Here is a 26,385-nt window from a genome sequence, read left to right as displayed (position 1 = left end):
TTTCAGAATCAATAATGGAAAATCTAGCTTCAATTATTGAAATAAGTTTAGTTACAGAGCAATTGATATCGCAATTACTGTACTTCTGTAGACAAGATTGGTTTGGAAAAGCTATTCTTCAACTTCGTTACACTTGCAGTAAACTAGCCACACATATACAATCCTCTCAAATTTACACGAAATATTTACCATTGGTGTTGTTTTTGCTAAAAGAAATTTGATACATTGATGGATTCTTAATTGCTTTCGCTGAAGTCTGCATCGATAACTTCTCCATCTCCATCATCTTTACCGGTGGAACCAGATGATCCGGTTGTACCAGCACCAGGAGAAGGACCAGAACCAGCAGGACCTGGCTGGCTGTATAGAGACTGTCCCAGCTGCATTACTTCTTGGTTCAATGCAGCCATCGCGTCCTTAATGGTTTGAGTAGAATCACTGGAAATGGCATCCTTGAGCTCTTTCAGTTTGGATTCCACTTCGTTTTTAACGTCAGCAGGCACCTTATCTCCCAACTCTTTAAGCTGCTTCTCGGTTTGGTATACGACAGATTCTGCTTGATTCTTTGCGTCTATGGCTTCTCTCTTCTCCTTGTCCTCTCTAGCAAACTTCTCAGCTTCTTGGACCATTCTATCAACCTGAAACCCCATTTCATTGAAAGTAACATCAGTGAGGAATGTGTCATAGGATTAAATACAAATACATCCGGGATTAATATTTCACACAGTCCGTAACATGCAACTTAAGAATCCACTTGAACTATTGTGCAATACTTGATCAGGACGCCAGGAATATCAGCGGATGTAAGTTGATAAAACACCGATCTTAAAAGAACGTCCTCTATTCAGCAAGGGAAACAACAGATCTAATGAGTGTACCTCATCTTTGGGCAAAGTGCTAGCACCAGTTATAGTAATGTCCTGCTTCTTTCCTGTACCCTTATCAGTAGCCGTGACAGAGAGAATACCATTGGCATCAATGTCGAACTTCACTTCAATCTGGGGAACACCCCTGGGAGCTGGAGGGATTCCATCCAGGCGGAACCTTCCAATAGACTTGTTATCTTTTACAAACTCTCTTTCACCTTGCAGCACATTAATCTCAACACTAGTTTGCCCATCTGCTGCAGTTGAAAAAACTTCTGATTTTGAAGTTGGTAGTGTTGTATTTCTTGGGATAATTTTGGTCATAACTCCACCCAGAGTTTCCAGACCAAGTGACAATGGAGTTACATCTAATAACACGATGTCACTAACATCGCCAGCCAAGACACCAGCCTGAGAATATAAAGGAGAATAACGTAATCGGATCACAATATTGCACCAGTATAATTACTGCACGAAATCTTAAGACAAAAGATGATTTGAAGAGATAGAGAGGTGAAAGACACAAACCTGAACTGAAGCTCCAAGAGCAACCACTTCATCAGGATTGACAGAAACATTAGGCTCTTTACCAGTCATCTTGCGGACAAGGTTTTGAACAGCTGGTATTCGTGTTGATCCACCAACAAGAACTACTTCATCTATATCTTTGAAGGAAAGGCTGGCATCCTTCAAGGCAGTTTCAACTGGTGTCTTAAGCCTGTGAAGACAAATTCAATCGGAGTCGTCAAGTCAGAAGGACAAACAGCAAAATCTTCGGAACAAGATGATTACATCGGTTTACAGAAGCAAGATCATCTCAAAATCTAAGCTATAGCACAGCTGAAACCAATATTTTCATATCGACACCCCCATACTAATTGACAGGTAATTTTGTGAACAAAATTGGTACCTGTCCAATAAGTTTGAGCATAACTCCTCAAACTTGGCCCTTGTAAATGTTGTGTCAATATGTTTCGGACCATCTGCAGTAGCAGTGATGAATGGCAAACTGCACAAAAAGGAAAGGTACATTCAATTAAAGCTTGTTATAGCAAAAGCAGCAGTTTCACCCTCCATTTTTTCCAGAAGGAAAGGGGTAGCAAAGGAGAAAGAACCAGATAGTAACTGAGATACCTGATATTAGTTTGAGTCAAGGTTGACAATTCTATCTTTGCCTTTTCAGCAGCTTCAGTAAGACGTTGAAGCGCTTGTTTGTCTTTAAGAAGCTCTATTCCTTCTTCTTTCCTAAAAGTATCAGCAAGCCAGTCCACAATTCTCTGTTTGATAGAAAAAAAGTGTAAGCATTGTACAGAAGAAGCCCCAAAACAAGAAAGAAAAAAAAAACAAGATGCATGCAAGCAAAGAGAAGGTACTGATGATTTAATACCTTATCAAAATCATCACCTCCCAAGTGTGTGTCCCCTGAGGTAGAAAGTACCTCAAATACTCCATCTCCAACCTCAAGAACTGCATCATAGAAGTCGATATATGAGTTAGTGTAGATGCAAAGGCAGATTTAAAGCTAGAATTCTACCCACGAGACTTCATATCACTGCTTTTTCTTCCATCCATATTGTTGATGTTCTATGTTGAAATACACAAGTAAAAACATTAATGTATCTGCTGTCACAGCATAGACGACAGAGGTAATAGAATTATGCTCAAGTCTATAATACAACCCAAAACCCAGTACCAAGGAAGAAAACTCTGGAAAAACAAGATTCATATAATCAGGATGCAGCAGTAATCCTTTTTATTATTATGTTTATGTTAATAACAATAATCAACTAAACTATAAGTAAGAAGCACAGAGGCAGCATTGAGACTGAAAGCAGATCTTGCCTCGAATAGTCTTCACATACCTGATACATCAAAAGTACCACCTCCTAGGTCAAAGACTAGAATGGTTTCATTACTCTTCTTCTCAAATCCATAAGCCAATGAAGCAGCAGTGGGCTCATTGATTATGCGGAGAACATCTAATCCGGCAATGCGACCTGCATCTTTTGTTGCAGTTCTCTGAGAGTCATTAAAGTATGCTGGTACTGTAATCACTGCTTTAGCAACTTTATCATTCAAGAATTTCGAGGCATCATCAACAAGCTTTCTCAAGACCTGAGAACCAGAAATTAAGCAATTCCTTTGAATAACAAGAAAAGGAGCATCATAGTTTTCAAATATGCCTCAGTGAAGCTTCAATTACTATTGAAACAGGTAAACACGAATACGTCTGATAACTCCATCCATCTCAAATAAGTAACCATACTTGCTTAATAATCATACCAACTTTTAATGGTTCAGTTAAACAAATCAAAATTTAATAGATAATTTTACTAAGAGATTGAAAGATAATAAAACCCACAATAGCTAGCTTCAACTCATCACTGATTCCCCATTCATACTATCAGTGTTGTCCACAGGAAGACTGCACCATTATCAGTTGTAACTCAAAACAACATAATTTGTATGGTTAGTCACAGTGGCACAACCAAGATATGATTTCTCATAAATAGTACAGAAATATCACTCGTCCGTTCCAATTTGTTTGTTTCATTTTGACTACACAAAATTTTAAAAAATAAGGAAGACTTGTGAATTGTGATCTTAAACACAAACACTATAACAAAATTTCAAACTTGATAATCAAGAAAACAGAGTAACTAAAAACAGTCGAACATCAAGCAAGACCTCAACCTAAATTTCACCTCCTAAGTTGAAAACCCCCATTAATTCCAAGTTCAATATTGCAGTGAAATTAATAAGTAGGAGACAAATTCACCATTAAAATGGGACAGCCATACATACCTGAGCAGAAATTTCCTCAGGAGCAAACTGTTTACCAATAGCAGGACACTCAAGTTTGACATTCCCATTCTCATCCTTCATCACTCTATAAGATACTTGTTTCGACTCTTCATCAACCTCCGCCATTTTCCTCCCTATAAACCTCTTCACTGAGAAGAAAGTGTTCTCCGGATTCACCACCGATTGCCTTTTGGCTATCTGCCCAACTAATCTATCCCCATTCTTCGTATACGCCACTACAGACGGCGTCGTTCTTTGCCCCTCCGCATTTGTCACGATTGTCGGTTTCCCACCTTCCATTACTGCCACCGCTGAATTCGTCGTCCCCAAATCTATCCCCACCACCTTCTCGTTCACTACTTTCATGGGTCTGCACCTTTGCCTCACCGCCTTGTCACTGTAACATTTCTTCCGTGATGCAAAACTAATTCTCCCTCCCAAAAATGGGGTTTTGTTGTCCAGCTTATGCCCGGAAAATGGGATTTTCAATTGGTGGGTTGCTGATGAAGCCATTTTTGAACTGAAAAATTGATTTGGTTTAGTGAGTGAAAGTGAAATGAAATGATCGACAATTCTTCTTCTTGTTGAAACTCTGCAAGTGAGAGACGGATGTATATAGAGAAAGGATATTGGTAAAGGACAATTCTAGAAGGGTCTAGGGGATCAAGATTTTGTTGTTTTGGAGTATTGTATACTGTAAAAGGCGATAGACAAAGAGAAAGTCAGTGTCTTGGTTATGGGGTTTTCATGAGAAAATGATTAGAAGGAAAATTGAGGGAAACTCCAGGAGCTTCTGGTGAAGACAACACAAACTTCTTTTTGGCGTTTTCCCCTACGGGGTGATTTGTCAAAAAATTGACTTAATTTTTACCAGAAGTCGAAAATAAAAGTTTTTGGCAAAAACAATTCTACAACCCAAAAACTAGAAAAAGAAATTAATAATATTTGGGGCCAAATCTAGTTTTGGAGTTCTTTTCTTACCATTTTTTAAAATATTTTTTAATAAAAAGAGTTGCTAATCATTTATGTTATATATATAAAAAATGTGGGTGTGGGTCGTGGGTCGAGACGTTTTATGTCACATGAGTCAAGGTAATTTTTTTTTTTAAAAAAAAGAGGCAAGGTGAAAGCTTCGAGACATGAGACGTAATTCCTATGAATGTCATGTAATGACCTTATATGTCGTTATTTAAAAGACACCTTTCACGGAATTTCAAAAATTATTGAAATACATTGCAATTTTAAAATTGGAGTACACAACGAAATTTAGAAATTTGAATCGATTCGGGTTGATGTCATCCCATCATAGCGGAAAGACTCATGTTATAGCGACACCTCTATAGCGTCTGTATGACCTCTATAGTGGGGCTGACGAGATCATACCCTAGAAACGCAAGTTCTTTTATTTTTCTTTCACTTTTCATTATTATAATAATAGATGAGGGTTACTCTAGAAAAACCTTAAGCAGCTCTAATCTCTAAAACTATGGACTAAAGGAGAGAGATTTCAGCGCAAGAATAGTTAAAATTCACAAATTTTTAGTCTACGTTCGCTAGGATTCTCCCCTATAGAGCCAGGTGTTCTGAGGTCTTCAATGGTTGCTTGGCATCCATATAGAATAGTTTTTTTAGTTGAGTAGTTAGACTTGTCTTTACCTATATCATATTTCGTAAATCGTCATAAATTACATGTATAAGCTTCCATGCACGACATTTGAAAGGTTGAATATGTTGTTACTTGTGGTTTAGATTGAGGATATATTTGCTTAATTCATGTTGATCTTATGAATTATGACGATTAGTGGGCATTATCCTGAGAAAGTCTATCATGGGTAATCACATTATGATCAGGAAATATTCGGGAAAGAATCATTTCGAATAATTTGTGGTTGTTTGTTTTCCCATTTATTTTGTATATTCTTGTCAACTGCTTCGTTAGTATTGCATGCATGATATATAATTAGCGAAAAATAAGTGTTTGATTTGAAATATTATATGTTGCCAATCACATGCAATGAATGTGTTTACTTAGATGTACAAATATGCTTGCCATTTATTTTGTTTGTGATGTGTGATTGATGGTTGGTTCGGGTACCATGATTGGAACATGATATGTCATGTTTGTCTTGGGTATCACACCGAATGAACACTAACGGTTGACACATATACCACGCCCGATAAATTAATATTCATATATAATTGGCTCGGATACCACACTGATACATACTAACGGTTCATACGGGCATCACACCTAGTACACTAACAATTTATATGTGGATTTCATGAAAGAATCGAGTTTAGTTTTTTGTAACATGATTATAACATGTTTGTTCAGTGAGTAGACCAAATTTATTGATTGTGTTATATTTGTCACATATTGGTCCTTGAGGGGTTGTATCATTATATTTAAATGATGGGGTGATGGTTCATATATAAACCAAAATTACATACTAAAAATTGTACCGAAACTTTAGAGATTCTTGGTGGTCTGAGTTATCCACAAAGTGTGATGAATTTTGTTAAGGTGATTATTACATTCTAAACATGTCTAGGGTGGTGGTTAAGTCAAAGTGGTTAGTGATAGTCTTGTAGGTGATTTAGTAAATTGGTCAAGGATCACGGTGTTGACATGGAAATTTGTGGGAGAGTAGTCAATTGGTTGATAGAGTTTGAAGTGGTTTAATATTCGAGGAATCTCTATGTAATAAAATGGTTTAGTAATGATCGCATGAGGATGAAATGTCTAGATAATGGAGTTGGCAGTGGAAGGAAGTGGGTTGATAAAGCGTATGAGTTACAAGGTAATTTTACTTGGAGTAATAGTGGCGATAATTGAGAGGATCGGGGTCTTAATTTTATCTCTAAGTTGAATTAATTTTGTGGTCACGATTGTCACAAACTTAGAGTTCTAACATATGTTCAATGTGATACTTGACAACTTACTCACGAATCTTTCACGATCTTGTAAGCTTATGCAAACCTTTAAGACTAAGATCACTAAGAGAATGAAAGAAAGACTTAGAAAGATTTGAGAACTTTGTAAGAAGACTTTTTACTACTTGGAAGATTGCTTACAACTTGGATGGATGATTTACAAATGAGTGACACCTCTATTTATACTAACACCTAGGGGCTAAAGTGTTATTTAAAATTACTTTATAAGTCCCTACTTATTTACACTTTGGTTCCTTCTCTAGAAATCTCTACACTTTCTAGGAAATTCTAAGGCTTTTCTAGAAAATATCTAGTCCTTCTTCTAGAACTCTCCAAAGCCTTCTTGAAACATCTAGGGGCTTTTAGAGTTTTCTATAAACCTCTCCAAAACTCTAGACCTTTTCACCCTTATCCGGATACAAAATCTTACTAAGAATTGGCGGGATGTGACACTCTTCCCCACCTATTGATGCGACGATCGCGTCGCATGGCCGCTACATAGGCATCCGAATCTTTTGCATGCACAACCAATAAGTCTGTTGACTCGATCGATGCCCTTAGGCAACTCCCTCAGCTGCCTACTTATATCCAAGTCGTTCTTATGATCTACCTCCTTCCTAGGAGGAAAGCGCCTCAGCGGCCCCTTTGGCATCACAACCTTGTTTTTTCTCTTTAACCTTCTTTGTGCACGGTGGTAAGGACCCTTTAGTACCATTATTTTCTTTCGAACTTGCAACGGTGTCTACAAATGTCGACTTCTCTTTCTCAGGGTTTTTTTTGAGATGCATGGCTGTTAGTCAAACTCTTCCGTCATGGGTACCTTAACCAGGGGCACCATGCATGATCCTCCTTTCTCCATGACCAAGAGTTGATGGAGGTACAAATCGATCACTGCGTGACATTGCTGGAAGAATTCTTGCCCAAGAATTATGTCAAAGATATCTAAAGGAATGACAATGAAGTTGGTCTTACCTTGTCACTCGCCTAGCGTGATGCTTACTTCATGCGGACTCTACTCACGGGAGTCGATGGTGCATTGACCGTCCTGAGTTGGGCATTACTTGGATTGTAATTCAGTCCCAACATTGTCGTTGCCGTTTTGGTCATAATATTGGCCTCTGAACCTGTATCGACCATAACACGAGCAAATTTTCCATTGATCGTGATGTCAACATACTCTGTTAGCCGTATTCTCTCGGCTTCCTTATTTCTTGATGATAGCTCCGCATAGTCCTATCAAGCCCAATTGCATCATTTCTACACCTTGTCCTTGCTCTTGTGCATCCTTCTCCTTCCTCTCTCGCAGGATAGCACCAAGGCTCTTCAATTCATGACACCTTGCATATCCATGCGACCCACCGCATATGTAGCAACCCTTCCTCTTTGTAGGCTCAGCCTTTTCCTCGACATCACTTTGACGTCCAAACTTCCCTCCACAGACCTATATGTATCATGCTTCTTGGAATGTGTACAGTGCTCTTCGACTTTGCCATGATCTCTCCCACCATGGTCATGACTACCTCTCCTCTCTTCTCCCCCGACTCTGTCAGGTTTCTCATGCCTAAAGTATGTCAAAGCTTCGACTTTTGTGATGGCTTCATCTATAGTCCTGACCTGTCAGCGTTCTAACTCCGTCCTTGCCCAATTTTGCAATCCATCTATGAAATGGAACACATATCTTCATCCGTGAAGTTGGGAATTTGAAGCGTGAGGTTAATGAACTCCTTCACGTATGCACGTATGTTGCCCATTTGTTCAACTCCCTTAACTTGTGCTTCGCCTCATAGATGACATTATTAGTGAAGAATGCATTCTTGAACTCCATTTGGAATCGCTCCCAAGTGTTGATGGTGAAAACTCCCTTCCCTATTTATGACTCGTTAAGTCTCCAACACAACATGACCATCTCCAAAAGATACAACACGACAGTGTTGATCTGTTCTCGTCTCTCTTCACCAGACTACACTTGAAGTAATTCTCCAAGTGCCACAAAAAATTCTCCACCTCTTGCACGTCACAAACACCTTTGAACATAGGTGGCTTGGGAGCCTCGACCTTGGTATCACGATCTCGGTCAAGCGACGATGATCCTCCAACTTCTACGCCTTCCTTGAGTGCTCTAACCTCGGCCTTCATGGTCTCAATCGTGCTTAACGCCTCCATGAGTCTGCACTCCAAGGAAGTGATAGCCTCCTTCATCTCAAACTCGGCATGCTGGCGTCCCTACAAAACCTTGCATAGGTTCTCGGTCTCCTCAAGGGTGAAATCCTCGAGATTCTTGAACTTGCTACCGGTTATGTTCAAAATCCAGCCTAATATATCCATGGCCTGCCTCACCGTTTCAACCCTTGTGATCCACTTCTCTCCAGGTGTGACGTTAATGGGTTTCTCGCCATGGTCATCATCACTTGCTTCGGTGGTCGAAGGTGGGTGTGATGTTAGTGCCTCGCTTGGTGTGGGGTTGAGAAACATTTCCTCACTACTTTTTTGGTGCTTCTTTCCCTTGTGGTTCTTTTTTCCTCCATCTGGATGGAGGTTGGTGGTGCTAGAGGCGTTTACGTCTCCTTCGTTAGCCATTTTCTTAGTACAAACCTTTGCTCTGATACCACATTATCACGGAACTAGAGTTCTAACAAATGTTCTGTGCGGCACTTGACAACTTACTCACAAATATTTCATGATCTTGTATGCTCAAGTAAGCCTTTAGGACTAAGATCGATAAGAGAATGAAAGGAAGACTTAGAAAGATTTGTGAACTTTGGAAGAAGACTTTTACTACTTGGAAGATTGCTTACAACTTTGATGGATGATTTACAAATGAGTGACACCTCTATTCATAATAACACCTAGAGGCTAAAGTGTAATTTAAAATTACTTTACAAATTCCTAGTTATTTATACTTTGGTCCCTTCTTTAGAAATCTCTACACTTTCTAGGAAATTCTAATGCTTTCCTAGAAAATATCTAGTCCTTCTTCTGGAGGTCTCCAAAGCCTTCTTGAAATATTTAGGGGCTTCTAGAGTTTTCTATAAACCTCTCCATAAATCTAGACTTTTCCGCCCCTATCCGGATGCAAAATCTTACTAAGAATTGGCAGGACATGACATTATAGTGCACATATTTAACTAAAACTCAGAATCCTATTGCTAAAGGAAAAAGGGGAGACAAACGTTAGTTTTCTTATAAAAAGAAAACTAGCATGTATTTTTCTGAGAAAGAAAAATAACGTGTATTTTGGTTCTCCTCTTTGGATTGGGAAGAAATCTCTATAATAGGGATTCTTTAACACTAGAAGATTGATTAGTTTTCTACTCAATACTTGTCCACCCAAATATTGAGAGAGTTCGGATGTGAACTTGAGATCACTATAGAAGACCATAGTTGTTGTCTATCTTGTGGATTCACTTGAAGATCTGTCTAACTTAGGATTTATTTGAAGGTATATACTCGCGCTTCAAGATGTATTAATCGAATTAAATTTTAGCAAGCTTATGTGTTTTAGCATAAACAGTATTTGTTATCTATTATTCATGTAAGAAGTAAAGATTCCGGTATGCTTCCGATGTGCATATATGCTTTCCAACAAACTGATGATGCCTACCAGTACATGTCGTTTGTCACTTGGTATAGTCTTATTGCAGGATTAATGATGTTTCTTAGGTAAAGATGAATATGATCTCCAAAAACTTCTACTTCTCTTTCTTTATGGTGGGAGTTGTGTCATATTTATTTCATAAATTTATTCTCCCTTAGAAGTTTTTGTACCTTTTAAAACTAGTTCTTTGGGAGGGTTCAATGTATTTGTTTACAAAAAGACTTCACTTTAGATTAAAAAGTACTTTTATTTATAAATAGGGTATTAGCTTATAATTCCTCACTTCTGCGATTAATATCCCAGGTTGGTGGTTAACGGTTCTCTTATCTAGGTGTTAGAGTAGGTCCCCATACAACCTAATAGGTTGAGTCAGAATGATTTAGTATTAGAGTTTAGGTTACTAATATCCTGGTACAAGAGAAAATATCGAATAAAATCCCGAGGATTGTTGTGTTGACATCCACATTTAATTTTCAGAATGCTAAGAATTATTCTGATAAGATGTCTCATTTCTTCGCTCCTTTCGTGCGGTCTATCGCTTGTGATATGGGTTAAATTTATTTGGTATCTCTAAATTTCAATTGGTGTCTCAACGAAGTAAAATTAATGTCATTGTTGCGGCTGAAGGGACACAAGTAATAAAAGTTAGTGACTGACCTTAAAGGTCACTTAAATGCATTGACGAACGATTAATTAAGTGATAATCCATGATGCAAACATAATGTAAAGAACTTTCTAAAATTATTGATAAAGCTTGATGATTTTAATTGCATGGTATTGACAGAATGACTGAAATTATGTGCATATGATTGTCTGAACTTTTGTAATTCTGATAAATTCATAACTTGATTATATGTCATGGGTTGGTGATAAATTGCTATGTGATTAACTGAATATTTTTGTGTTAAGAATTGTGCATGGATATATCGTGGTAAGAATGGTAATTAAATAATATAAATAGTGATCATAGGAAAACCCCAATTTTAGGACAGTCAAAATTGATTCAAAACCATTGGAAAAAAATTGTTTTGATATGATAATAGAGATTAGGTATGATGAACATGTTTTAGTATGATCCAATGCTATTTTTTAATGATTTTGTGTTGTTAAGTCTTAACCATGTGTTGTCGGGTAAGATATTAGGGCTACATTAAAAAATTTGAGACGAAGTCAGTATTATGCATTTCTGAAAATGATTATGGAATTATTCAAAAATTTATCTGCTTTGAATCTATGAGAACTTTCTTAATTTTGAATACTAAATTAAATTAAACAGTGTACCAATTTGATGTTAAATCCCCTTTTCTAAATGGTGATTTGAATGAAAAAGCTTATGTCAAAAAATTGAAGGTTTATAGTTAATGACAAATAAAATAAGATTTTTAGATTAAAAACACATCCTATAGCTTAAAACAAGCATCGTTAGCGTGATACTTCGGAATAGATTTTAATTTCTAGGAGAGTAGCTTTAAAAGGAATATATTTTAATCTCTAGGAGAGTAGCTTTAAAAGGATAAACAATAAACTTACTCTCTCTCTCTATATATATATAGAAAGAGTAGATAAGAATGATTTGCTGGTTGTATGTATTTAGTTGACGATATGATATATATGGGTTTGAATGATTCTATCACTAAATTTAAATACTGCATGATGAAGATTTTCTTGATCTTGAGGTGAAACAATGAGTTGATGGTATATTTCTTTCGCACATAAAAATTTAACATTTTTTTTTTTGAAAAAGTTCAACATGGTAAATTGTAATATTGTTTCTACACCAATGAATATTTATTAGAAGTTGTGTTACGATGTAGTTCTGAAATGAAAAATATTGTTTATTTTAGAAGTTTGATATGTGGTTTGAACTACTTGTCTCATACAAAATCATATATTGATTTCTCTATAAGTGTTGTTTGAAGATTTATGCATAATCCTAACAAGCTTCGCCTTAGAGATGCAAAGAGACTATTGAGATACATCACTAGGACAACAAAACATGAAATTTGATATTCTAAGGTAACAACTTTCACATTAGTACTAATAGTGACTATATTGACAACATTGATGATACAAAGAGAACATCTGGCTTCTTGTTTGATCTTGGATTTGGAGGAATAAGTTCAAAGAAGTAGCAAGCAACGACCTTATCAACTTTAGAGGCCTAATATACTGCAAAAACTTCTGTAGCTTGTCAAGCAGTTTGGTAATAGAGACTTGTTGCTGATTTTAATCAGAAACCAAACCAGTTAATGCAACTAAGAGTTTTTTTTTTGTGACAATAGATCTTCTATTGCGATGACAAAGAAGCCAACATTCCACAGTAGAAGAAAGCACATAAATATTTGTTATCACTATATTCGAAGTCTTGTTTCTAACGGAGAAATTACTTTGAAGTCTTATGATACAAATGAGAAAGCAACATACATCTTTATGAAGTTACGTCCGCAAGCAAAGCATAAATTCTTCAAAGGTCAACTTAGAGTTTTTAGTTTTGAATCAAGGGAGAGTGTTGAAAAGTGATTCAAAAGATACTTGACAAAGTCTACGTGCTAGGTTGTCTAAGTTGAAGCCTCTTCTTGTGCAATGTGGCTATCGATAGAGTCACAATCATTATTCTCTATTTATCTCCCCCTCACCACAAGAGAGGTTTTTTATGCTAATCTATTTTGATGATCTCTTAATTATTAGGGATGACGTCGAAGATATTTGAAGCATAAAGGTATGTTACAATCTTTGTAGTGATGACTACTTTCTTTACCAATGGAAGTATACCAAAGAAATCTTGAACATGGATAACCTAACTGATGTGACCACTATTGTTACACCTAAGGAGTAGAACAATCATTATTCTAAGATTGATGGGAAACATTTCTCGGACCCGGCCATTCATGGACTCCTTTAGTTTGACATTGTTCATAATATTCATATTCTCAATCAATTTATGTCTGATCTTGCCTTTATCTTCTAACTATTCATCGCCTTCTATGTTATCTTCAATTGACCGCAATAATGATTTGTATTATATTCATACTCTTCTACACGCCTTCTTGGACACTCATTATGGTGGATTCCTGGATACTCATCATTCAACCACTAGGTATTGCGTGTTTCTTCAAAACTCTTTACTGTATTGGAAGTCAAAGAAACAAGCAACCATGTCCGAATTATTGACCAAAGTAGAGTACCGTGTCATGTCAACTACTTGTAGTGAAGTGGTATGGTTGTGTCATTTGTTGACTAATTTTGCCATTCACTTTTTCTCTCCCCCATCCATGTATTGTGACAATGAAAGTGTTGTAAAGATTGCCACCAATTCCTTTTTAAGGAATGAACCGAACATATCGAGATTGACAAACATTTTCCTTTACATCATAATTAGTTTATCTCATTTTGAGTCTAATTTATTCGATAGCTATGAATTAAAGTATATTTACTAAATATTTTACATAGCCATTAAATTTTTATTTTCCAAAACAATCCCTTGTGTAACAATACCCTTATGTAATAATCCTTTATTCTAAGGGTGTTTTGGTATAAATTTCAATTTCTCCATGTTTGATTGACTTATATATTTTCCAAATCAACATATTTTTCCTCAAATTTTCGCTTAATTTAGGAAAACATTTTCAAAAATTCCACTTCATTCTTTAATATTTTTTTTCTTAACCTACAGTGTACCCCGACTCTCCTCATCAATAAATAAATAAATTAAAATTTTCTTATTTTTGTCATATATTTTTTACCCTACCCCTAAACACCCCTCCCCCCAACAAACAAAAAAATTTAAAAATTAAAAAAAAATTAAAAAATATTTCAAATTTTAAGATTATTTTTACCTAACCCAACACCTACTTTCACCCCATCCCATTCCCCTCACCCCTCACCCCCTGTGTCACCCTCATCAATTATTTTTTTTTTAAAAAATTATTTCAAATTTAAAAAAAGCATTTTATGCTACCCTTAAGTCCCCTAATTTTTTTTTTAATTTTTTTTATCAAAATCAAATAATTTAAAGAATTCTTTTTACGCCACACCCAGGCAACCCCCATCTTTTTTTAAAAAAAAATATTTTTGAAAAATATTTCATTTTTTACTCCACTCACCACCTCTAACCCCCCAAGCAACCCCCTACCAAGCCACCCCGGTCGAATTTTTTTTAAAAAAATATTTTTTTACGCGACCACACACCAAGCCCTCAATTTATTTTTACAAAAAAAAAAAAAACTTCAAATTTAAAAATTTCAATCTCTACGCCACCTCGAAAGTCTGGGTGAGATCTCAGCATCAGATTTTGGAATGATTGTCGGATCTAGTCCAAGCTTGGGTGTCAGGATCAGGCCCTCGATTAATAAAAAATTATTTTCTTACAGAGTATTTCCTTGTCTTAAACAAAAAAATAAAAGGCATTTTCTGAAAAATATTTTCTATTTATCAACCAAATATCAGAAAATATTTTCTTTTCACCAAGCAAAGATGAGAAAATAAACTTATTTACAAAGAAAACATTTCCTTTATACCAAACACACCCTAATGTTTTTCCTTAGGTAACAAAAGAAAAGGAAATAAAAAAAAAGATTTGAAATGAGAAGAGTATAAATAAAGTAACAGAAAAGCTAACAATTTACAACTGAAATAACCAATTGAACTCCATAACTCAAATAAGTTTTTTTCCCTCTTTGGAAGAGAGAAAAAAGATGGCGCAATGTCAATGGCAATTGAACTTTCAGAAAGAAATTTCATGGAAATGCAGAGTCTCCATTAACAGAGCCACAAGAATTTGCTGTTTTCCAAAAAGATTGTCGATTGCTGAGTGTTGCAATCGACAATCTTTTCCACTTCCATTAACAACAACAAGAAGAATAAGATCAAGGGAAAAAGTGAAGTCACAAAAGAGCGATGAACACGAAACGAATGATTTATGGAAAGTGAGAAGAGTAATTGAGAGTGAAGAAGAAATGATGGAAGTTGCTGCTATTCAAACTGATGCCTTTTATGAACAACAACTTTACTCCAATGATTTCTTCTTTCAATTCTTTAAGGTTCTTCACATATTTTCTTTAATTCTCCGAAATACGCTTTCTTCTTCTTTCATTTTTCACTAATAAAAATGAGAATTGTGGTGATTATGTAGGTTGAACAATTCTCAAATCTTTATTACAGACTCAAGCATTATGCACCAGACAGGTAAAAAAAAAGAAGAATGAAAACATTCCAATTCTTGATCAATGTTATTCTTGTACTAAAAATTGTTGAGTACATAGGTATGCATGTTTAGTCGCGGAAGCCGTCTCAAGCGATGAGGAAGAACAACATCTTGTAGGAGTCATTGATGCTACAGTGAAAGAAGATAAAGATATCCTTCACTACATTCCATTAGCAACAAAATATATCTATATTTCAGGGGTTGCTGTATTGAACAAATTCAGGTCAAGTAAAATGAATTGATGTTTTCTTTAACATGGCGATAAATACTAATTTTGCTGACAATTGCGCGATATTGATCACAATTGCAGGAGGCAGAAAGTTGCAACTGCGTTGCTTAAGGCATGTGATGTTCTTGCAAGTGTTTGGAGTATTGAATATCTAGTCCTAAAGGCTTACGAGGATGATTTTGGTGCTCGAAAATTATATACAAATGCCGGTTATAAACTAGTTTCAGACGATGCTCCATCGAAGACAAAGTGGATTCCTGAAAGAAGACGAGTTCTTATGGTTAAACAAGTCTTACATGAATCAACGACTCAATAGTTTCGACATGAAATTAGAATTCTGTAAAACTGTATTAGCTGAATCTTGTGATAAATTCAGAGTTACATAGCTAATATCAACTCTGGTTTTCTATCAAATACAGCACACATAAAAAGTGTATTCATATATTAGAGTTTGATATTGTTGCAGCAACTTGTTTACTGATTAGTGTGGCTAATAATTGCAAAATAGGTGACATAATTTGACACAATTGTCGAAAATGAATGTCATAAAAAGACACTCTACTGTCAAATTTCATAGTTATTTCCTCCTTTATACAGTGCATTGTTGGTTAAAGTAATTGACTATATATACCTGATATACAATAAAGTTGTAATGGTAATCCATGTCATATTATAAATAATATATCCGACTAGTTAATTTCAGCTATATTCAGTGAATTTATTAAATTATAAAATTAATGTTGCAATATAACTAGTTATCATATACTAAATGAATAATGCATAAACATGACCTTTAACTTGACGTCAGTCGATAACTATGACCTTTAACTTTTGGTGTGCACAAGTAAACTTGTATAAAATTGAGCAAATATACACATTCATCCTACATGACAATTTTGTTTCCTACATGCCTACGTGTATTGTGCCATGTAGGCCACTTGCGTCTACTTGTTCAATTTTATACAAGTTTAAGTGTCTATTTATGCACATTCAAAGTTGGAGGGCGTAGTTGTTTGTTGAAACCAAGTTAAGGGTCATGTTTATGTAATATGCCTATACTAAAAAAACAAGATTTAGCTATCGACAAACTATTTAGGTCTCTAAACAATAAAAAATCGTCACTAGTACTATTCAACACAGATTATAGAAATTATTGTTTACCTATCTTTTGCAAAGCTCTCCTTTTCTAAGGGTGAGTTGGTCGAGATATTTTAATTAGCAACAAAGTAATGACATTTCAAACTATATTTTTTGTAGTAAATTGCTTGAAATAATAGTCTTTACCCATTCTAGCAATAGTTGTAGTAGGTTGAATAATACTAGAATAAATAGGAAAAAGGATCAAAAATATCCTTAAACTATTTGAGATAGTTCATATATACCCTTAAACTTTATTTCAACTCAAAACTACCCTTTTCGTTATACTATTGGGTCAAAGGTACCCTTCTTATTAATGGAAGTTGTTGAATGCCACGTGGATGCCATATGGATGCCACATTGCATGCCAATAGGATTCCACTACCACATAGACTAAATAGAAAGGGTCAAAAATATCCTTAAACTATCCGAAATAGCTCATATTTATCCTTAAACTATATTTCGGCTCAAAACTGCCTTTCCCGTCAAACTATTGGTTCAAAAGTACCATTCTTATCAATAGAATTTGTTAAATGCCATGTGGATGCCACATTGCATGCCGATAAGGTTCCACTGCCACATAGACTAAATCCCTAAATCCTAATTACTTCCCCCCTCATTTCATTATTTCAGAAATAATATATTCACCCATTCTCCCTCATTTCGCGGCTAGGGTTTCATACTTTTCTTTGTGGCTGGATTTCAAAGTGGATATTCATGTTTGTAGGTTAGTAAATATTTTTTGTTATTTTATTATGTTTATGATTTCATGTCTTGTATTAATACTCCTTCAATGGCAATCCTTGTTAACTGTGCTAAAACTATTTTTTTAATCCAACTAGGAGACCCCCTCTACCCTTATATCTTTATACTATATATGGAAATGTTATCTAACAATATAAGCTACCAAGTTGATATTGAATTGTGGACGCCAATTGAGTTAGCCTCTCGTAGCCCTCTACTATATCATCTTTCTTATGCGGATGATCTCACTCTTATGGCCAAAGCTAGTAGTAATTCCATCCGATCCATACACCTTTTGTCAATTGTCGGGACAAAGCATAATTAAGGCTAAGTCTAAAATCATCCCTTCGAGAAAATGTAGTCCCAACATTTACTCTCAACTTACTACGACTTTTGGCATTAACCACACTAGGAACTTTTGTAAGTGTCTTGGTTTCCATGCATATACTTAAAAATTGCCCTAGACCCAGGGATTTCCTTTAAATATTGGATAGAACGAAACAGAAGCTAGGAGACGGGAAAATAAATTTTCTGACAATAGCGTGTAGAAGTACGTTGCCTAAGTCCGCCCTTAATTCCATCAAATCACCCTATGAAGTATCTTCTACTCCCAAAGGAAATCCTTAAAAGCATAGACAAAATTCAAAGAGATTTCATCTGGGGTAGCACTCATCGAAAGAAGAGAATTAATTATCTTAATTGGGGGGCTGTCACTTCCCCTAAACATTCTGGAGGACTAGGGCTCAGTATGTAAAAGTTAAGAATAAGTTATGTTGGCTAGCCTGGACTGGAGAATGTTTGGTATTCCCAACTTACCTTGGGCTCTTTTCATTTATCATCGCAAATATTTGGGCGTATAACTGGATCCCTCGTGCTATGAATCTTAGAGAGCTTATTGAAGGGCCTATCAATGTTATTGAGCTTAATAAAAGGTTTCAGAATCAAGAGTTAATAGCCAATGGAATTTGAATTCCTGTTCCTTTGTCTTTCCTCAATCAAATCTGGAGAAAATTCACTCTGTTCCGCTTTTTAATAACCTCAACAAAGACACGCTATCTGGTCCTTAAATGAGAATAGTAGATTCACCATGGAATCAGTTAATAGGCTCATTAACCCCTCTTCTAGCCACCACCATACTAAAGACTTTCGTTGGATCTGGCAGCTTAACACTCCCTAAAATTAAATTCTTTTTATGGTTGTGTTATCACGATAGGATACCTTTAGGTTATTACCTTCATAAACTTAAGAATATCCCTTCAAATATGTTCATTGAGACCACTAAGCACATCTTTGTAGAGTGCCCTATACCTTCTGGCAGCCGTTGGGTCTCACCCAATCTAATATCAGTGATGCTACCAATAGTGTTGATTTGTTGTTAAACCTCAAAAATCTTCAGCACATTCCCAATAATTACCTAGTTGAATGGAATGTCCTGTACCCTTTTGCTCTCTGGCATCTTTGGCTTTGTAGGAACGATAATGTGTTTAATAACGCCTCAAGGCAGTTGACCTCTAGTTTTTGCTCGTACTATTGAATATATGCATACTACTAAAACCTTTTCTTCTTACACCACTGAAAGAATATCCGTTCCAGTTAGCTTGAAACCCCCTCTAGAATCTTAATATAGATGGTTCTTTCTCCACAACAACAAATGTCGGAGGAATTGGTGGAGTCATCCGCGATGATACATGCAATTGGGAAATGGCTTATAACCAGAAGCTATGTGGATTGAATGCTACTTTTATGGAAGTTTTCGGGCCGAAATTGCTTTTCACAATCTATACCCAATCATAATTGAAACTGACTCCCTAGAGGTAATTAAACTACTCGTGAATCAATATTTAATGTCATTGCATGTATTGGCTGAGGAACTAATGAAGTTTGTGTAGTTTTTATAACTCCTCCTACTATGGTTACGCACTACCTAGTGGAGGATATAACATGACACGTTACTACTAAACAAGTGTCCTTAGCAACTTGTATTAATCTCGCAAAATTAGGGAACACTAATCTACCCAATGTAATAGCTAACTACGGTTGTATATTTATATATAAAATATCTTTTATTTCCAAAAAAGGAAAGAAGAAAAGAAAATGAATATTGTTTAGGATTGATAGTAAATAAACAAAATTGCTTAAAAATTGAATTTCTTAACAACTGATCTTCTCTTGGCAACAATTGATTTGACTAGAAAATATTTTCTCAGGCAATAAAAAGTTTGCAATATAGAATCAGAAGGACCAAGAAGGTTCCAATAAAATAAAAATGATTAAAAAGGAAAAGGACATAAGTACCCCTTGAACAGGGATTCAAATTTCTAAGAAAAACCCTTCTTTTTTTTTTTTACTATCTACCTGAACTTTTTTAATTTGTCATATTATACAATTAGTTAATACACATAATATATATATATATACTTACTTATTTTCCTTGATTTCTCTGTAAAATATTTATTTAACTCCTTACTTTAAAGTTTTTATTTTTAATTTCATTTTTTCCTCTTTCGTTAGTTGCTTCTTATCTTTTCATTTACAAAATAGCATGAACAAAATAAGCTTATTGTTTATTTATTTGTACAAAAGTAATAAATAAATTTTTAGAAATTGACCTTTATTTTTACTATATGATGTTCTTATATATTATTTAATTTTCTTCACTCCTTTCGTATCCAACTAGAAATAAATGAAACAAGGTAAAAATAAAGAAATAAAAAATTATTTGTGCTTGGATTTTTTGAACACAAGGCAAATAAAATTCAAAAGTTATGCGTGTTTGAGAAAATTTTAAATACAATACAAGGGAATTTTTGAAGAAATACGGGTATTTACTTAATTAAATACAAGGGAAAGAAATTAAGAAGCTTTTCTTAAAATAATTATTAACCCTCCCCCTTGTCCCTTTTCTCTAAAAAAAAAGTATTAAGTGTCAAACACATAGGCAAGTTGATTAAATAAATAGTTTTATAAAATATAAGTTTAGAATAATATAATATAAATAGAAGAGACAAGATATAGAGATGAAGAAGATGACTTTCTTCTTATTCAAGTGTGTTCTACAAAAAAGTGAATGATATCTCTATTTATAGAATAGAGATATCACCCCAAATGTCACCATGTTAAATGCCCAATTAGTAGATACATAGTTAGGTTCATATCACCTTGAAACTATACATACATGAATTCATCATAATTCTTGAAGTAATTAAATGGACAATCCATAATTCAATGGGTTTATAACACTTCCTCTTGAATGTCCATAGATAATGTGCCTTGTTAAAACCTTATTAGAAAAGACCCAGTGGAAAAAAAAAATCCTGTGAAGGAAAAAGAGTACACATATCTTTTGATATGCATTATTTGTTGCCTCATTAAAAACCTTGCCAGGAAAATCCAGTGAGACAAAACCTCGGTCAAGAAAGAAAGAGTGCAATGCGTATTATACTCTCCTGATTAAAACATCACTTAATTTCTTGTGATGATGTCTTCAATCTTCGTACATTGTGATTGATATATTCTTTTTCAAAGAAAAACCACACATTTCCTGAATATGGTGTGTCATTTATCTCAACCAGACGCACTCTCGACTTGCTTCATGGAGGACTTTTATTTTTGCATTGCAACATTTTCTTCATTAATCGTCAGGATATAATTGTGCCTCCATATGCAAACAAATAGCGTGTTTGAATCGTGCTTTATGCGGATCAGATAAATATTTTGCATCTTCATAACTAATCAACGCTGACTTGAATTCTTCGGAATAGAATGAACCCATGTCTGTGGTCCTTCAAAGATATTTAAGTGTATACATAAACCATTTCAATGTCCTTTTGTTGGGGAGAAACCGAATCTTGCCAGTAAATTTACTGCAAAACAGATATCTGATCGAGTATTGTTAGTAAGATGCATTAGTATCCTGATTGCACTAAGATATAGAGTTTTATCACCAAGAAATTCTTCATCCTTCTCTTGATATCAAAATGAATAATCATTTATTTCAAGCGATATCATAATCATTGTGGTACTCAATGAATGTGATTTATCCATATAAAATTGCATCAAAACTTTTCTGTGTATGTTGAATGATGGACAAATATTTCATTCGTCAAATTTTCAATCTTTTTATAAAAATGCAAGGACAAGTAGGGTCATTATTTTCATACATTTTCTTCCTTGATTACTTCAATCGATATAAGGATTCTTGAAGGTTTATTGAAAAAGTTTCCTTTAAACTCTTATATGCTTCAGACACCTCGATTGCTTCAAGGATTCTCATATAACCTTCTTTATTGTCTAGCTAAACATGATAATTATCCATTATATGCATTTAAGTTTTCATATATTGCCAGATCAAAACAAATCTCATTGCATCCACCATATGAGAAAACATCTCCAATAATGTTAGGATTTTTGCGATAAACCTTTATGCCCCAAGGCACAAGCCGTACTTGATATCTTACGATTATATCATTGCATAATAATTTATTTGTACCCCACTGACATTATACCTTAATTTATGGACTATCAGTCCAAAACGTCACTTTTCTAAGTGAACAAAATATACTTGAAATTTTACTTGGCCAATCATTTATCTGTCCACACTCTATGACAAATTTGAATTCAAGATCTTCGTCACAGTTTATATCATTGAACGCTACCTCATATCAAAGATACCATCGATGATTATTTGATATCGATTCCAACAAGACATAATTTATCGAGATCTCTTCATCTTCATCATTTTTCATGTACCTCAACCTTTTTCGAGGTTTTTATGAAGTGTTATGTCAATGTGCTCTTTTATAGAACTTGTCTCATTATCATGACCATATTGATCATTTGCTCCTCTCCTTCTTCAAGGAATTTTATATTTGGAATCAATTGGTTTATTACGCTTTCGGCGTATCATAGACTCTGTCCTTCAAGGACTTTATATTGGAGCATTTGCAGCTGAATCATATCATAGGGTCAATACATTCATCTTGAAATTGATTTGCAACATTATGCAAATGAATTATCCATTGAATTTTTAGTTCACATATTTATTTACTGGGGATCTAGATAATTCATAATTAACCTCACACATAATTTTCAGATGTCAAAATCATCTCTCCCCCTAATGTTAGAAAATTAACATTCATCCCAACCTTATTTGAGAATTCATCTTTGTATCGTGGTGGAACAAATAAAATCATAACTGCACAATCAACATTTTAGATCCAAATTATTTGGTTCCTGACCCTGAACCAATTTTAATGGAGAAACCTTGTTGGCTTGATGCATACATGTGTTGCTACATGTTAAATAAAATTATCTCATATCAAATCTTGTATGAGAGTTTTATTCTCATACCCATGATTTAGCTATAATTGGAGGCATACAATTTTTGCTAAATCCATCAGCATTATCAGTATAATTTCATAGTTTGGAACTGTTATCTTAATTTAACAATTCGAGCAAACAACCTTACAAACACGAATTTGTAAGTTGACAACAGAGAACATGTGATCATCGCATAGATGCATTTCATCATATAGTTGCAAATGAACCACATGGCAGATGAATGAGCCCATATTCACATTTTTATATGTTTCAAACTTTTCAGGGAGTTACAATCCAAATCTTAAAGAACAAGCAACACAAGACAATTCTTGAAGTATATTTTATTTCTTCATCATATAAGCCACATGAATTCTCAATTACATTTGCATCACATTTAAATCAGAAAGGTCAACCGGTCATGCCAACTGATCTTTATTTTAGTACACTCATATTTTATTTTTCGTGTGATTTCATCAGCATGTCCGTATTTGTGTGCAACAAACAAGAGGAATAGTGGGGTAATCTTTTACATAAATATTTATAACCCACTTCAGTTGCAGTAATATAAATATATCAAATCTTTTCATAATTCATAGTCTCAAATATTTATTTTTTTCAATTCATCTGAAACTTAGAAAGTTTCTTTTGAGACTTACTACAATCCCATTATTGTTCCTCTCGTAATAATACAACTCAGAGTTTGCAATTAATTTTGTGTACTATCACTTATTCTATGACGCCATCCATATGGTGAACATCTCCTCAAGGATAAATTATATTATTATTGTCACGGTCAAAATTATTACGAGCAAAACATGTTTCTTCCTTAACTTTTGTTATACCATAAATACACAATCAATGACAAATTTATATTGCCACACAATAATATTATTTTGATCATGACCACAACCTTTATAGGCAAGAATTATTTCTTTATTTTTGCCCTTTCTGTAGTTCATAACAAACATACCATAATATTCGTAACGTATAAATGCATACGACCATTGACCATTTCGATCAAATAAAATTTTATTTATTTTTCTCAAACCTCTCGTAGATATGAGTTTTGACATATATCATTCTTTTTCAAACCTCCCATAGAGGTGAGTTGTGACATATATCCAACCAATAATGATTTTATCACATCTTGACCCATTCTCTTATAGAATGGTCGAGCATTCATGATACTCATCATAAGTCACATTCTCTTCGAGGAATGTACTAACCATTTATGTGTACTTCATAAATTTGCATTATAAGCACTTTGTCATGCCTTTAAAATTCATCATATTTACACGACACACCTCAACATCACTTTCAAAGATCAAGTGTACCATCACTTTATATTCTTGTCTTTTGATGGAGGATTTATAAACTTATCAAATTATTGGGTCACAACATTCGCAAGTCCAATGACCTCAATTTCATACCATTTTTGATAATAAAAATTGTCTTCACAGTTTAAAAGACTATTTGAAGAACCATAATGTTCTTCCCTTTATAGTTACCACAATGATGACTATTATAATTCCGTTCTTTCACATGTTTTTCCATATCGTTAATCATTTGTCATCTTTCAGACTAATTATTTACTGCTATCACATTCATACGATAGAATGGAGCATGTCAATAGGCGAATTTCAAAGTTATCATATATTGCTACAATATTCTTTTCAAGGAATGGAGCAAATTCATTAAGATAAATTTCATTTCATCAAAAATGTATTATTTTTTCGTAGTCATCATTTATCATCACTATGGTGCATTGATTCAAACTCAATGTCTTACCCATATAAAACGTGTCACACCATCATTCTATATGACTTGATTCAATTACGGTGCATCAAACTCAAATTGATGTCTTACCGTCTTGGTGCGATAGAACATGAATCAACCGTCTTATCCTCAGATATTTTTCATTATGGTGCATCTGGACTTTAACTTAATGTCTTACCCTTTTGATGCGATGAAACTTGAATCCATCGTCTTACCCTTAACCAACGATATAATAGGCCGAATTACAATTGACTCACCCTCTAAATCATTTAGAATAATCACAATAATATTGAAACTTATGCTACTAAAACTTTATAACTTCTTGAGTGCTAACAGTAGCCAAGTGGTTTTTTTTTTTTTTTTATTTATAAACTTTTATTGCAGCTTGCCATTTCATATTTATAAGATAGAGTTAGATTTCAAAGTTCCATTTCCTGTGTCGCTTCTGCTTTCAACTTCTGAAGATTGTTGAGTGGTCTGCTCCATCAAGTAGGAGACATAGGCATGACTACTCGATGATACAAGAACCTCCTTCCTAGCAATTTTCTCTTTTTGACTTGTCAAAATCAGTAAATTGTATTGGGTACTGATAAGTGTTATAAAATATAAGCTTAGAATAATATAATATAAATAGAAGAAACAAAATATAGAGATGAAGAAGATGCCTTTCTTCTTATTCAAGTGTAATCTACAAAAGGTGAATGATATCTTTATTTATAGAGTAGAGATATCACCAGAGGCGAACCCAAGATTTGAAGATAGGGGGGAAGCACCAGTAAGAGTGGCTCAAGGGTAAGGCTATGAGTGACTTTAAGAGTAAGGTTAGCGAAGCACCATGCTTACTGCTTAGGGTGCCGAAAATTTTGAAGCCCCAATAAATTTTAATAGAAAATTTTTTACTATTTTATTTCACTTTAATTAATATTGAACATTATAATTAAATAATTAAAAAAAGAACAATCAACACTTATCAAGAATATATTAGCATTTTGAATAAACAACTCAAATCTTCAAATTAATAAATAAATTTCTCCAGGATCCGATTTAAGTGATTGTAAATCAAAAATTCATCTATAAAATTCAAAAAATTGTCACTAAAACTAGAAATTGGTTGAGAAAAATTGTCTTTCGTCAAAAATCTATCCATTTCAAATCACAAGAATCAACAACAAATCTCACAAAAAAAAATACGCTTATAAAGAAGTACTTACCAATTTATACAAGATAATGAGAGTAGGACTTTAGTTATACGATGAATAATACTTGTAAGCTTAGATTTCTAGAAGTCTTATATTTTTTTTTTAGAATTATGTTAGGAAAATTTAGTTTATATTTTGCTTAGAATTGTGTTGGGACTTTTATTTGTTTTTAAATTCAATTAAGAAAGAAAGGAGACAAAATATTTTTTTTAAACAGAAAAATGCTGAATTTAAAGTATAAAAAGAGTTACTATTGGCAGGATTTGATAATGGGACCAAAAAAAAATTTTTTTTTAAGAGAAAAAGCTGAATTTTAAGTAAAAAAAAAGGATTACCTTCAATGGGTGTCACGACCCAAAACGAGCCGCGAGTGGCACCCACACTTATCCTCCTATGTGAGCGAACCAACAAATCTAAACCCCAACGTTTACCAATATTTCAACCATAATGAACAAAATAAAATGCGGAAGACCAAAACTCATTAATTAAACTTTTAAATTATAATACTTATCATCCCCAAAATCTGGAAGTCCTCACATCAAGAACATCTATCCTCAAATTACTAAGTCTAAGAGTAT

The 26,385-nt window shown here is 34.3% G+C and overlaps 2 protein-coding genes across 2 annotated transcripts; one reads left to right on the top strand and one right to left on the bottom strand.

Moving 5' to 3' along the window:
• Positions 1 to 4,489, bottom strand: LOC107005034 (heat shock 70 kDa protein 7, chloroplastic-like). The gene is made up of 8 exons (XM_015203492.2): positions 3,672 to 4,489; positions 2,729 to 2,981; positions 2,254 to 2,333; positions 2,001 to 2,143; positions 1,777 to 1,875; positions 1,395 to 1,584; positions 879 to 1,277; positions 1 to 638 (listed from the first exon to the last, which is right to left on the bottom strand). Exons 1-8 carry the CDS (start codon positions 4,182 to 4,184, stop codon positions 237 to 239), a joined length of 2,079 nt encoding a protein of 692 aa, XP_015058978.1. The 5' UTR covers positions 4,185 to 4,489; the 3' UTR covers positions 1 to 236.
• A 10,356-nt stretch (positions 4,490 to 14,845) lies between these two features.
• On the top strand, positions 14,846 to 15,948 carry LOC107003653. Its single transcript, XM_015201972.2, has 4 exons — positions 14,846 to 15,239; positions 15,332 to 15,384; positions 15,462 to 15,626; positions 15,714 to 15,948. Exons 1-4 carry the CDS (start codon positions 14,895 to 14,897, stop codon positions 15,946 to 15,948), a joined length of 798 nt encoding a protein of 265 aa, XP_015057458.1. The 5' UTR covers positions 14,846 to 14,894.
• Positions 15,949 to 26,385: the final 10,437 nt, after the last annotated feature.

The sequence above is a fragment of the Solanum pennellii genome, chromosome 11, assembly GCF_001406875.1.
Source record: "Solanum pennellii chromosome 11, SPENNV200".
Classification (NCBI taxonomy): domain Eukaryota; kingdom Viridiplantae; phylum Streptophyta; class Magnoliopsida; order Solanales; family Solanaceae; genus Solanum; species Solanum pennellii.
The sequence above is the reverse complement of the archived record's forward strand: the minus strand, read 5'-3'. Positions and strand labels throughout refer to the sequence as shown.

Coding starts and splice junctions, on each gene's coding strand:
- LOC107003653 (XM_015201972.2), top strand. CDS start 14,895: ATGGCGCAATGTCAATGGCAATTGAACTTTCAGAAAGAAATTTCATGG. Junction 15,240..15,331: donor TCTTCTTTCAATTCTTTAAG/GTTCTTCACATA, acceptor GTGATTATGTAG/GTTGAACAATTCTCAAATCT. Junction 15,385..15,461: donor AAGCATTATGCACCAGACAG/GTAAAAAAAAAG, acceptor TTGAGTACATAG/GTATGCATGTTTAGTCGCGG.
- LOC107005034 (XM_015203492.2), bottom strand. CDS start 4,184: ATGGCTTCATCAGCAACCCACCAATTGAAAATCCCATTTTCCGGGCAT. Junction 1,278..1,394: donor CTCTTGGAGCTTCAGTTCAG/GTTTGTGTCTTT, acceptor TTATATTCTCAG/GCTGGTGTCTTGGCTGGCGA. Junction 639..878: donor GCACTTTGCCCAAAGATGAG/GTACACTCATTA, acceptor ATGGGGTTTCAG/GTTGATAGAATGGTCCAAGA.